Consider the following 12,466-nt stretch of genomic DNA (forward strand, 5'->3'; position numbering starts at 1 on the left):
GAACGGCGAACGGCGAACGGCGAACGGCGAACGGAGAACGGCGAACGGCGAAAAGAACTATGGGTGCGCTTATTATATATTATGGAAAAATTCGATTTACAAAACGGATACACCAAGTATGAACATTTGTGTCTGGCATCCAGACAAGGTGTTCATAAAGAGTATTAAGGACCCTGGACGTTTTATTCTTTAAGGTTGTGCATGTTACGTCATAGCCGCCATGTTGGTTGACGATAATAAAGCATTCCTCATTAGCTTCTCTCGTTAGATCAACCAACTTGGAAGCTCTGTCATTGTTATTTATATCTCATGGGATTTTAAGTGATGTGGTGGTACCCTGAGAATCTTGAAATATAAGCTAGGGGTAAAGAGGAATTGTACATCACGTGATGGCAGCCATGACAGGAGGCAGGAACAATTGAATAGGCATGATCAAATCCGATTTACATGAGAGAATTCATTCATCACAAGTATTCATCCTGTCATGGCTGCCATGACGTGATGAGGCAAAGCTTCTATATCGTTAGTAAGAATATCCCAGGGGGTGTACTCGCGTGGGTAACATGACGGGGGGGGGGGGGGGGGGTCCGACGGAGCTTCATATTTCAACCCAAAAAAAATACTCAAACCTGAAATTTTACACCCAAAAAATACATGGCATCCAAATTTCTGACCCAAAAAAATACAAGACTTCAAAACTGATTTCTTGAATTCAACAGGCTCTTCAAATAATTTTCTGATACGAAAATCGAACTCGGAGATGTGACGACCCAAAAAAAAATACGGGTTTCATTTCAAGACCCAAAAAAATACGTGGCTGGTCTCTTGGCCCAAAAAAATACCGGGAACGAAAACTGTCAACCCAAAAAAATACGTCGGACCTCCCCGTCATATTACCCACCCGAGTGCACCCACTGGGAAGAATATTTTCACTCAAAATGTTTTTTCTCATTTATTGGATACCAACGTGATATATTAACCGTTTTTTTTACTTTTCAATCTAGATGTTTGATACATCTGAACTTTCTGGCACCAGTAATGTTAAGAAGTTGGAGCTAATACCCCCAATTGCTGCACGACTTATTCGTATTTATCCTCACGATGAAGTAGCAATGAGAGCTGAACTCTATGGTTTTGTCTCAAACAAAAGTAAGTCATTATGCACGCGTACCAACTAAGACAACCAGAAGTGTGTGTGTGTGTGGGGGGGGGGGGGGGGGGTGGGGGGGAGGGGGGGTGGGGGATTTATATGGTAATTATCAATCCTTTGTTTTTTACTTACGTAAAAATAAAACGTAATACATAATCTCGGTCTTTTTTTATTTTTTATATATATTTAGTCTAATCATTTTGGTTCGGCGCTTCGGGGGCTAAAACAACATGGCGCGACATTCTTTTGAGTTTGGGCTTGTTTGGTTGTGCTTTACTTCCTCCAGATGTTTCAATCATTTGGATATTATGTTGTCCAGAAATGTTGAAATATTAGTGAAATTTGAAATTTTGACCCCGTTCATTGCCCGGTTCCTATAAAGAAATGTGTGGAGTTAAACCGTGCGGCCATTGCTTTTGTGGCAATACAATCCCATATTGTATGTTCCTTTAGAGATGCCAAATTCTCACTTTGATAAGACTTGGATCTTGGAGTAAAAAACTGATTTAGTTTTATTCATTTTTCTAAGCACTTATCTACGTGTACAACAGATATCTCAATAGCTGGGATCTTTTTTGCGTCTCCTGCTACGTGTACAACAGATAGCTCAATAGCTAAGATCTCTTTTACATCTTTGCTACGTGTACAACAGATAGCTCAATAGCTAAGATCTCTTTTACGTCTTTGCTACGTGTACAACAGATAGCTCAATAGCTAAGATCTCTTTTACGTCTTTGCTGCGTGTACAACTGATAGCTCAATAGCTAAGGTCTCTTTTACATCTTTGCTACGTGTACAACTGATAGCTCAATAGCTAAGATCTCTTTTACGTCTTTGCTACGTGTACAACAGATAGCTCAATAGCTAAGATCTCTTTTACATCTTTGCTACGTGTACAACTGATAGCTCAATAGCTAAGATCTCTTTTACATCTTTGCTACGTGTACAACTGATAGCTCAATAGCTAAGATCTCTTTTACATCTTTGCTACGTGTACAACTGATAGCTCAATAGCTGGGATCTTCTTTTACATCTTTGCTAAAATAAATGGGATTTAGCAGTGAAATTTTTACAGAGTTTCTATTCGTCCACTGAAATTCCAATTGGAATTCAGAAGTTGATTTTTGCGGAGGAAGGAAAGCCAGAGAACCCAGAAAACCCTTGAAGCACAGGAGAGAACCAACAAGCAACTCTACTGACGTATGACACCGAGCCCGGCAAGACTCAAACCCAGGTCCTACTGGTGCGAGGCGGGCGCGGTTTCAGTTATCTCTCACGTTGTTATTTATCTCCTTTAGATTATCAGCTTCCTACAACTTTAGTGTCCACTGGTAATTTTTCCTTCGGCCAAGCTGGATTTGGAGTGTCAGTTTACAATTCAACCCTCGAAGGCAAAGCCGTTACTAAGACCAAAACCTCTATTAAAAAAAGTTCAAATCCAGTTTCCTTTGCAAAGTGGACCCGAGTTACTTATTGGACTGTTATAGATACCAACGATGGGATTTTGTTTGAGAATGATCAAGAAGCCAGAGTACCTTCAGTGAAAACAAACAGTAAGAATATTTTCGCATAAATGCACCAGTCAGTTTCTAATAAGCCTGAAGCGAGATGACGTTTTACCCCCGACTCTATACCATAATAGTTTTTAAAATTCTTTCATATTAAAATTTTTGATTCCTTAGAGAATACAGGTACAATAGTCATAATTAAAGAACAAAAGCAGTGTGAAAATGATTATGGTCTAGAGACGGGGGTAAAACGTCATCTCGCTTCAGGCTTATTCTTTGTTGTTCATGATTAGCCTCGTTTTTGTGTAGAATATTATGTTCCAGTCAGAAAATGATCCAGGGTTATCCCATCATGCATTGCGAGTGGAGATATATTTTCCATTAAAACAGCTTAAATTGGAGTTATAAAAAAAAAATCATTTGTACTTAATTAGAGTGCATGTCACCTTTTAGCGATATCTATTTCAGAAATCCTTCAAGAAATGTAGAGATACTAGTCAAAATACTGCAGTACTTTGGAGTACTTAAGGTTCAGTACATATCCTACAACTGGCTACTTGCCACATTAGTGAATAATGTCTTCATCAAATGCTACAGCAATAGGTGGGCGTACTGGTTACATTTCCAAAAATCAACTTTTGAGCCATAAACGATTGGACTTAAGAAATATCAAGAAGTCATAACTGTTGATAATATTTATCAATTTGAGAGCAGTTGCTTCATTAGTTCAGGAGATATAATTAATTAAAGTAAAGTTGCTAAATTTTGCAGTAAATGTAGGTTGGTTGGCAACAACTTGCCAACACCAACATACATTTACTGTCAAATTTCACAAGGTTAACTTGAAAACCATCAAGAGATTTGTCCTCAAATTCTCAGATATCTTCCAAAGCGATAGGATCTTGCCACTTTTGACGTTTGTTTGTTTATTGCTTGAATTTCCAAGAATTTCATGTTCTTGATCAAAACAAATGGCGTCATTGGCGCCCACCTATACCTTAGTACTGTTATTAGTAGCACAAGTATCATTAAAAGGAGATGCACATAAAGCGGTTGAAACCAAAGAAAACAATAAGCTTGCAAAGGCGCTTGGGATAGCCCTGGAATCTCCTCTGTGTTCCAGTGAGATTTTGTAGAATTTCGAAGTGTTTATATTATTATACTTGTGCATTCTTTACTTTAACCGATAGTTTTCCGAAAATATAATATGGCGTAGCTCACATGCAGTCCAACAATGGGAATCACTTGCACAGGAAACGTTTGCGCACGCTCGTCATTTGAAAAACTGCTTGCCAACTTTCTTTATAAATGAAAATTTTTACGAAATGCAAACACTTTTTTTTTTAAAGTTTATAGACTGCGGAAGTCATTAGCTTCTTTTGCATCAGTACTCTTCATGAAATTCCGATAGCTCTAAATATTTCAAACCGCGCGCCATTCTCTTTAGTATTATTTCATTTGCTTGCGAATCATCTTTAAAAAGATTCAATAATTATTGATTTGCAATGACAAAGACATAGCGGCCAGGATGGGGGTATAAACTATGGAAGCAACTGGAAATATTTTTTTTAAATATCGCCAACATGGCCGCGATGACGAAGAATGTGAATGAAAATCAAACAAAAATCCAACCGATGACTGAGGGTCTGAAAACAGTGATAAGAGTCTTAATTGAGGACTACTTTTTTCTCTTAGGTGATTTTCCTACAAGCAAATTCCAAGTTGTGACTATTGACCATTCTACGTTCAATTCAAGCAACCCTGAAAATATTCAACTGTCTGACGTCACAGTCTGGAGGGCAACCACCAGCGATAAAAATGCTTTGAAAGCTGATCTAGACAAGATTGCCGGTAAGTATTTTACAGCGTAAACATTCACTAACTGGGCCCACTTTAACAAAGTTAACCAATCACTATGTAGATTGAAAACTGCATTCAACCAATCAGGAGAGAGTATACATTGCATCTCATCTATGGCAAAGAAAGAGCAGACTTAGCATCGCACTTGACCTCGGCCAATCATAATCTTTTATTCCTATGGTCGTTATAATATCTAAGTTTTTTTTATTAAGTCAGATCTAGGCTTCGTTACTCTTTGGATGGTTTTTCTCCGGGTTCTCCGGCTTTGCCTCGTGGATCCACACTACTTTGACAACGTGATGACGCAATTTATCGTCAACAAGAGGACAGACATCACATAAAAAACTGATGTCTATTTGTTAAATATTTTGACTTTTTTCACAGATGGTCCTGTTGTTTTCAAAATGGATACTCCTCATGTAGGGTCTGCTTCGGTTCCTTATTTAAACAAAGGCTGGAATCTTCTAAAAAGTTGTACAGGAAGTCAGCCAAACGGGACAGGCCCGTGTATAGGCTCACAAGGCGGAGGTAAATCAATGCTTCTGATTCAAATTTTTTAATACACTAAATAGACTGGTCAGGAGCGTAGACAGGGGCGTAGACAGGATTTTCCGAGAAAAAGGGGGGGGGGGGTATGGCGAATTCAAAAATCCGCTATTTTGTTTGAGCCCCCAAACGCCGAACCTAAAAATTACGGCATGACGTTTTACGTTTTAAGGTCCTGAATGTAGGTCCTAATCACTTTTTCCAACCCTCTTTTGACCAGATCCCATAGTCCCAGCCTATGTTTTGCTTAAATCTCAATCCCATTCCCTTTTTTTGATTCTTTTTTTTTTTTTTTTTTTTTTTTTGTGAATCCCATTTCCAGTACCCTGGGGCCCAGAGGTTATTGTATTCTCGCTCCGGCATCGTCCAATGTTCCGGGAAAAGCGAATAGAACCTCTGGAGCCCAGGGTACATTTCCAGTGCATAAAATCACATTTTCCCAGCCCAACTGAAAAGGCGAATCCCAGCTTCCATTTTACCCCTTCAGGACCCTCTAGCACGGCTAACTAAAAGATTGAACACTAAAATAACCTCTAAGCTGATCTAAGTCAGGGCACGGCAAACTAACAGATCGAACCCTGAAACAACCTCTTGGCTAAACAAAGTCAGGGCATGGCTAACACCCTGATCGAACTGAGCTTCAGTGATTTAGCAGAATGAATATCTATATAGAACTTTATTATCATTATCAGTATTCATTTAGTTATTTATCTTTTTTATTTTGATTGTTCTTTTTTTTTAGCTATATTTTAGTTATATTTAATTATTAATTTATTTCGTGTCTTCAATTAGCTTTATAGCTAAATATTTTGACGCGGTAATAAAGTTTATCATTATTATTATTATTATTATTATCATCATTATTAATGAATTTTGAGAAGGGAATAAACCTTGAGTAAACCTTGAGAAACTTATGATAATGATTATTTGCTGGAGGCGAGCATGGTTGTTTCAGGTCCCACACGGCACATAGAAAAAAAGCGAGCGAAATGTGTTCGGCACCCCTGTTTTAATAAAACTCGCGATGCTGTTGGTGTTGTCATGAAAACAATAATAATAATAATAATAATAATAATAATAATAATGATGATGATGATGATGATGATAATAATAATAATGATGATAATAATAATAATAATAATAATAATCACGATGGTTCTCATAGGGGGGGGGGTTGCAACCCCCGAAACCCATCCCTAGATCCGCCACTGAACATATATGATTATAAACCCGAGACCACTTACAGATTAAGCTAGAGGCGAGTGTACTATCGTTAACTGGCACCCTTGAAATCTTTGATGATTAATTTATTAATGAATAAATAATAAGATCCCTGAGCTAATTGATTAATTAATAATAAATCCCTGATAATTAATAAGTTCCTGATTAATTGATTCATTAATAAATAATAAGGTCCCTGAACTTGCTGCTTTTTCCCCGACAGCTTTTCTCTATTTGGAAGCTAGCGATGCCTTTGAAGGCAGCAATGCCATTGTTGAGAGTTACCACCGTGTTAGCGCTTATAAGTGCTTTAGCTTTGCGTATCACATGTGGGGACAGAATGTTGGCAGGTTGAATGTCTACGCAAGAGATTTTTATGGAGAAACGAAACTTGTCTGGAGACTTGGTGGTGACCAGGGAAATCGATGGCATCAAGCTAATATTTCACTGTCACAACCAAGGGCTTTTAAGGTAGGGATTTTCTTATTATATAAGAGAATTATACATGAATACGGCGCAGGGGAGTAGCGAGGTGAGAGGCGAGGGAGACCGCCCCTATCCCACCCAAAGTTTGACGTAAAAAAATCGTGTTTTCCTATTTTGCTGGGCTACCTGGGGATTTGATTTTCGTGAGTGCTTGCCCTTCCAGCTCTGATACTCTCGCAACCGAATTACGTCGGCTCATACTCCGTGTGCCAAGAACTTCAATTTTATCGAACTCAAAAACAAAGTCTGGCCTGATCAAAGTCCACATCAGCCCAGAAATCAAACGCGAGACCCCAGAAGTGACGTGGAAGTGCACTACCCATATCTTTATTTCCCTAATACCTGTATCGCGAAGTAAACGTGCCAAAGCAAACGTGCTGCCGACCCAAGTTCTCCTCCTTCTCCTCTTCTCCTCTTCTCCTCCTTCTTCTTCATTATAATGAAAAAATAAAAACGCAGTGCAATTAGTGCAGTTCTAAGACACGTGACAATGAAAAGAACACACGAACGAAGTATTAGAAGCAAGAGAAATTTGGTTAAATATTTTGTATACGAATGACAGCATAGAAAGAAAGTAAAGTGCTGCTCGTGCTGTGTGCTCTCATAAAGCACGTGCCACTTACCAATCAGAAAGCAAGATTTATGACATTTATTTTATATAACTACTGAATGTATTTAATTATATGATTTTAGATAATTATAGAAGGTGTTGTTGGAGATGGTTTCCAAGGTGATATCGCTGTGGATTCATTTCACTTTAGAGTTGAAAGATGTGAATCCACCCCTCCGGTATCAAGCCCCACCTATAGCACTGGTAGGTATCCATCCGTCCGTCCGTCCATCCATCCATCCATCCATCGCTCCCTCCCTCCCTCCCTCCCTCCCTCCCTCCATCCATCCATCCTTCCATCCCTCCCTCCCTCCATCCATCCATCCATCCATCCATCCATCCATCCATCCATCCACCCACCCATCCCTCCATCCATCCATCCATCCATCCATCCATCCATCCCTCCATTCCTCCATCCATCCATCCACCTATGTATGTTATGTTTACACCACCTATTTTCCATTTTCATTCTTCTTTTTCGTTTCTCCATTGATCAATTCACTATTCGACTCATTCAACCATCCATTTCTCTTTCCCGCTCTCTTCAGGATTCGCTGAATCTAAAGTCATTGGTGTGTTAAAGCAAGGCGGATATCTGATGAACATGCTGAAGTATGCAGGTGCACCAAACACCTTTTGGAAACCGTGCTTCATAAAATCCAGACAAGATACCTTGGAAGGGTTTTGGCAAAACTGCAAAGAAAGGGGACCAACCGTTGTAGTTGGCAAGAAGGATCAATACATTTTTGGCGCGTACAGTGATAGAGATTGGGCAGGTTCTCCAGACAAAGGTTTGAAACTGATTATAAAAGCTATAAACGTAGTAGGCAAAGGTGTCATCAGTTTTTGAGCCAATCCTCCTTCTCGTTCTCGTTCTCGTTCTCCTTCTCCTTCTCCTTCTCCTTCTCCTTCTCCTTCTCCTTCTCCTTCTTCGTCTCTTCGTGACTTTCCTTTTCGTTTTTACTTTCCACTCATTTTGTATTTTTCCGTTCCCTTTCCCTTTTCTTTTTTTTCTTTCTATTTAATTGTTGTTTTTGTTTTTGTCATTTTGTTTTTGTTATTGTTGATTTTGTCGCTGATGTCGTTTAACGTTCTTTACTTCATAATGATTCCTAGATCCCAGCACAGGATATGAGATTGCTAGCTCCAAGGCTTTTATATTTTCGTTGACAAACCCATCGTCCACTCCGAAGGTCTTTCCCATCAAACCTTCTTCTCGCTCTCGAGCTATACTAATCAATAGTGCCAATGGACCGCATTTTGGTCAAGGATTAGAAGTAACGAGCAGCTTCACGGTGAAAACAAATCTTGGGCAAGACTATGGACAAAACGTCAGTGATGCAAGTTATCTCACCGGAACTTCGTCATTTACCCCAGACGAGTTAGAAGTCTTCTACCCAGGAGGTACACCTAATTGCAAGAATACTGTCATATAATCTACCCCCTGAATTCAAACAAATGTCTATATACTGTTTCAAAATAAGGGTAACAATATTTTTTAACCAAACAAAATTCGTTCGGTGGAAAAAAACACAAGATTAATTCACTTTCAATATTCGTCTTCCTCTTTATTTCTTGTTCGTGTTATGTCTTGTCGCTTTGCTGTGGCATATCTGTCACCTTCGCTTTTCTGCTGCTATATTTTTTTGTGTTACTGTCTGAAGCTACTGAATAAAATTATAACTTAAATTGCCAAGGGTCTAACTTTGAAAACCTTACGGTTCCATTAGCCTCTAGTCATTTCCTTGAATGTAAAGCATTTGGGGTTTCCTTTGTTCAAGATCAGTATGTGCAAGCATGTGACGTCATAGCCGCCATGTTGGATATCTTTACACACGAGAATGGGTGTTGTTTTCTTTCATTATGTCAACCAACATTACGGCTAGGCTTCTTTTTTTAAATGGCTTTTTATTATCATGGAAAAATTGCCTGTCACCTCTACAGATATGAATTCTTTAAAAAAATGAGATTTGAATGGGTTTTTGACCTTGACAAATTACCAGGTAAAAACAATGCTATCTCAGAGTTTTTATTAACCATTTTAGTTTAATCCACAGATTTTCCATGCGATAAATGGTGCGCGTTGCCGGACTGGAAGTGTAAGGAAACAAATGCAAAGTGCGAATGCGATTATTCCGACCGTCTAATACACTCGTGTTTGAAAGGTAAGTCCAAAGCTAAAAAGACACTTCATTTATCTGCACTTGATAAGCCATTCGAGTTTCAGAACAAAGCTGGGTCGAGTGGCATTGCAGTGCATTTTGGGGGTGTTTTAGTGAACGAAATACCCGCCATCTTGGAAATATGTTCCCAAAAAATTCCCACAATGCACTGCAATGCCACTCGACCCAGTTTTTTCTCGACCTCCAAATGGCTAATATTTTTATGCCACTGATAGGTAACAAGCAGTCTTTGAGTCTTTGAAGCCATTCTGAGTACACCACAACTGACAAATAAGCTGTTGCATAATAAGCTCGATTGGTTTATGCTATTTTTAAGCAGCTGTGCTCTTTCATCATGCAATTATTTCTACTTTAATTTCTACTCTCACTGTAAATTACCAGAGTACAAAAAAATAAACAGCTGTTAAACAATAGCAGACTCCGATAAAACTCTTTTCACGACCTACTTATCTACTAATTTATCCTTTTTTCTTGACTCAGGTCAACCCCAAGCATTCTTGGGCATCTTCGATTCTTATGATCGCAGCCCCGACACATATTGGAATTTTGATGAACACCCTAAAATCCTTGATGTGAAAACACAAAGAAGTGTTCCAGTCAGTTCTGGCTCTGTTGCAGTTCCTAACGGCATTAGTAGAAAAGCTATCAAACTGGATGGAACTGCAAGCGTGACACTCGGTGACTACGCAAATACCTGCATTTTCGACAACTCGTCTGCTGGTCTATCTGTTAGTCTGTGGATAAAGTATGCAACGAAGGCGGGAGCAGACAGACAGACTTTGTTTACAATCGGTAAGTATATAATCACTGGCTAATAATTAATACTTCCGGTACTGGTATATACTTCCGGTAAATGCTACACGCGCCTACCAACTAAAAAAAGACTGGGAAATTTTTATTTCCGGTAAAACGGTACACGTGTCTACCAGCAGAAGAACGCGGGAATTTCGACTTCCGCTTAATGGTACACTGAAAAATTCCGGCTGTATAACAAATGGTATGCATCATTCCTATCGGAAATTTCCAGAAAATTTGGTCTTCTGATTAAGGCGATCCACTTTTCCCGCTCTTTTCGGTTCTTCTGGTAGACGCGTGTACCATTTTCGAAAATCAATGTTTCCCGCTCTTTTCTTACAATTAGCGAATGAATTCTATTATTATGAATTTTATTTATATTCTAGCTAATTTGTTGAGCTTGTGGGACATAGCAACGGCAGCTACGGGGAGCGGAACCATGAATTTGTTCACCCATTATGAAAAAGAAAATTGTTATTGCGGTGCGCAAAATGTGTAATTAAAAAAACTTGTTCAAATTTTATCGACACCCTGAAATAGCTGCTGGACTGATCAAAGTCAAAGCACGGCTAACTCACAGATAGAATTTGAACTTTGAAATTTGATCTTAGATTTTGCGGGGGAAGGAAAGATGGAGAACCCAGAGATAACCCCCTCGAATCAAGGGAGAGACCTAGCAAACACTACTCACATGTGATGCCGAGTCTAGGAATCGAACTCAAAACCCCAAACGTGAGAGACAAGTGTTCTCCCGAAACACCAACCTTTGTGCCTTATATACATTCATCAGTCAAAATACAGAAATGTTCGTTTTTTTTAAGTAACTTTGGTTTCTTTTCTATCCAGGTCACTCAGATAAGGGCGATTCCCGTTTACAGATCTCACACCCCAACAGCACCTCAGAGGAATTGTCTATTATGGTAAACGCTAATAACAAAAGGCTTAGCTATCGCTTTCGTTGTCCTTCAAACGTCTGGTCTCACTTGGTGATCTCTTGGACGTCTCCGGCAGATTCGCTCGTTGTATTTCGAAATGGCAAACCAGTTGACATAGAATACGACATATGTTTTGGGTGTGCCGTAACAGGAGCTGCTGATACGAGTATTTATCTTGGTGAGCAAAGTGTTGCTCCAGTAGCCTGGTTTGATGAAATAGGTATATGGTGCAAGGGTTTAACATCTCAAGAGGCCGATGAAATCTTCCGTTTTTTCCATGGTAAGAGAACTCTTTTCAGGATATTTATTTACAAATTCGCCCGCATCACAGGTATTACAAAAAATAGAACACGGACGTAAGTTCCCGGTCGGGCTATTTTTAGAAACCGGATGCAGTTTCAATTCGCCTTACCCTACTCCCGTGCGCCGTCAACTAGCGCGCACGCGCTCTTTCCATTTGCTGTCTAAACAAAATAAAAGGTCTCACTTTACTATGCAGTTTTAAAGTGAGATTCTTTGCATATAGACCTCTTTACCTTGGGCGTAATGTTTTGCAATTTCAGACCGAGTGTCATTCTCCTGAGAATAATTTTTCTTGGTTTAAAGTGCACCTAACCCCTCATGCAATACTTTCAGCAATGATTCTACATAAAGTTTATAGTTGAATGGTGAAATATTTATCCATTCGAATGTTGCGCGTGTTTAAGTCATGAAGGTTTATACTTCCGATGTGTTACTGACTGTGACGTCACCCCAGGCTCCATATATACAAATTTTAACTGGTCCACACAAACAGCATCAAAAATGCATCATAATTATACTCAAGGTTTCCACAATGTTGATTGTAAATTTGATTTCTCATAATGGATAGTGTTTAGTATTAAAAATTAAAATACATTCAAGAGCCAAAATGTTTTAAAGTTCTAACGATGATAATTTCATGCGATTTCCCCCCAGGACCACCAGGGTTTCGTGTGTTTATGTATATGGAATTCAAGGATAAGCTTTGGAGTGATTATAGTAATTTTGAGTCAAATCGTTTTAATACGTTCAAAGACGGCGTCATATCATGGGTATGTAAGAGTATCGTTACAGTCAAAACGGTTCAATCTTACCCCCCCCCCCCCCCCAGGTTCCATTAATGCTTTCATCACTTGATATTTATTTATTGA

At 39.1% G+C, this 12,466-nt stretch overlaps 1 protein-coding gene across 2 annotated transcripts in view; it reads left to right on the plus strand.

Annotated features, from left to right (window-relative positions):
• The window catches only part of LOC116307805 (uncharacterized), a 48,585-nt gene that overhangs the window by 13,560 nt on the left and 22,559 nt on the right, over nucleotides 1–12,466 (plus strand). For both annotated transcript variants that reach the window (XM_031718125.2, XM_089027416.1), the window contains exons 10-21: nucleotides 1,005–1,149; nucleotides 2,449–2,703; nucleotides 4,354–4,509; nucleotides 4,903–5,046; nucleotides 6,509–6,756; nucleotides 7,465–7,585; nucleotides 7,930–8,172; nucleotides 8,498–8,785; nucleotides 9,439–9,546; nucleotides 10,045–10,356; nucleotides 11,206–11,574; nucleotides 12,252–12,367. In XM_031718125.2, the coding sequence (XP_031573985.2) occupies nucleotides 1,005–1,149; nucleotides 2,449–2,703; nucleotides 4,354–4,509; nucleotides 4,903–5,046; nucleotides 6,509–6,756; nucleotides 7,465–7,585; nucleotides 7,930–8,172; nucleotides 8,498–8,785; nucleotides 9,439–9,546; nucleotides 10,045–10,356; nucleotides 11,206–11,574; nucleotides 12,252–12,367 (2,505 nt within the window). The remainder of the gene's footprint in view (nucleotides 1–1,004; nucleotides 1,150–2,448; nucleotides 2,704–4,353; nucleotides 4,510–4,902; nucleotides 5,047–6,508; nucleotides 6,757–7,464; nucleotides 7,586–7,929; nucleotides 8,173–8,497; nucleotides 8,786–9,438; nucleotides 9,547–10,044; nucleotides 10,357–11,205; nucleotides 11,575–12,251; nucleotides 12,368–12,466) is intronic.

The sequence above is a fragment of the Actinia tenebrosa genome, unplaced genomic scaffold (assembly GCF_029948245.1).
Source record: "Actinia tenebrosa isolate PJP-AT-01 unplaced genomic scaffold, QUT_ActTen_1.0 PGA_scaffold11__36_contigs__length_13525064, whole genome shotgun sequence".
Lineage (NCBI taxonomy): Eukaryota > Metazoa > Cnidaria > Anthozoa > Actiniaria > Actiniidae > Actinia > Actinia tenebrosa.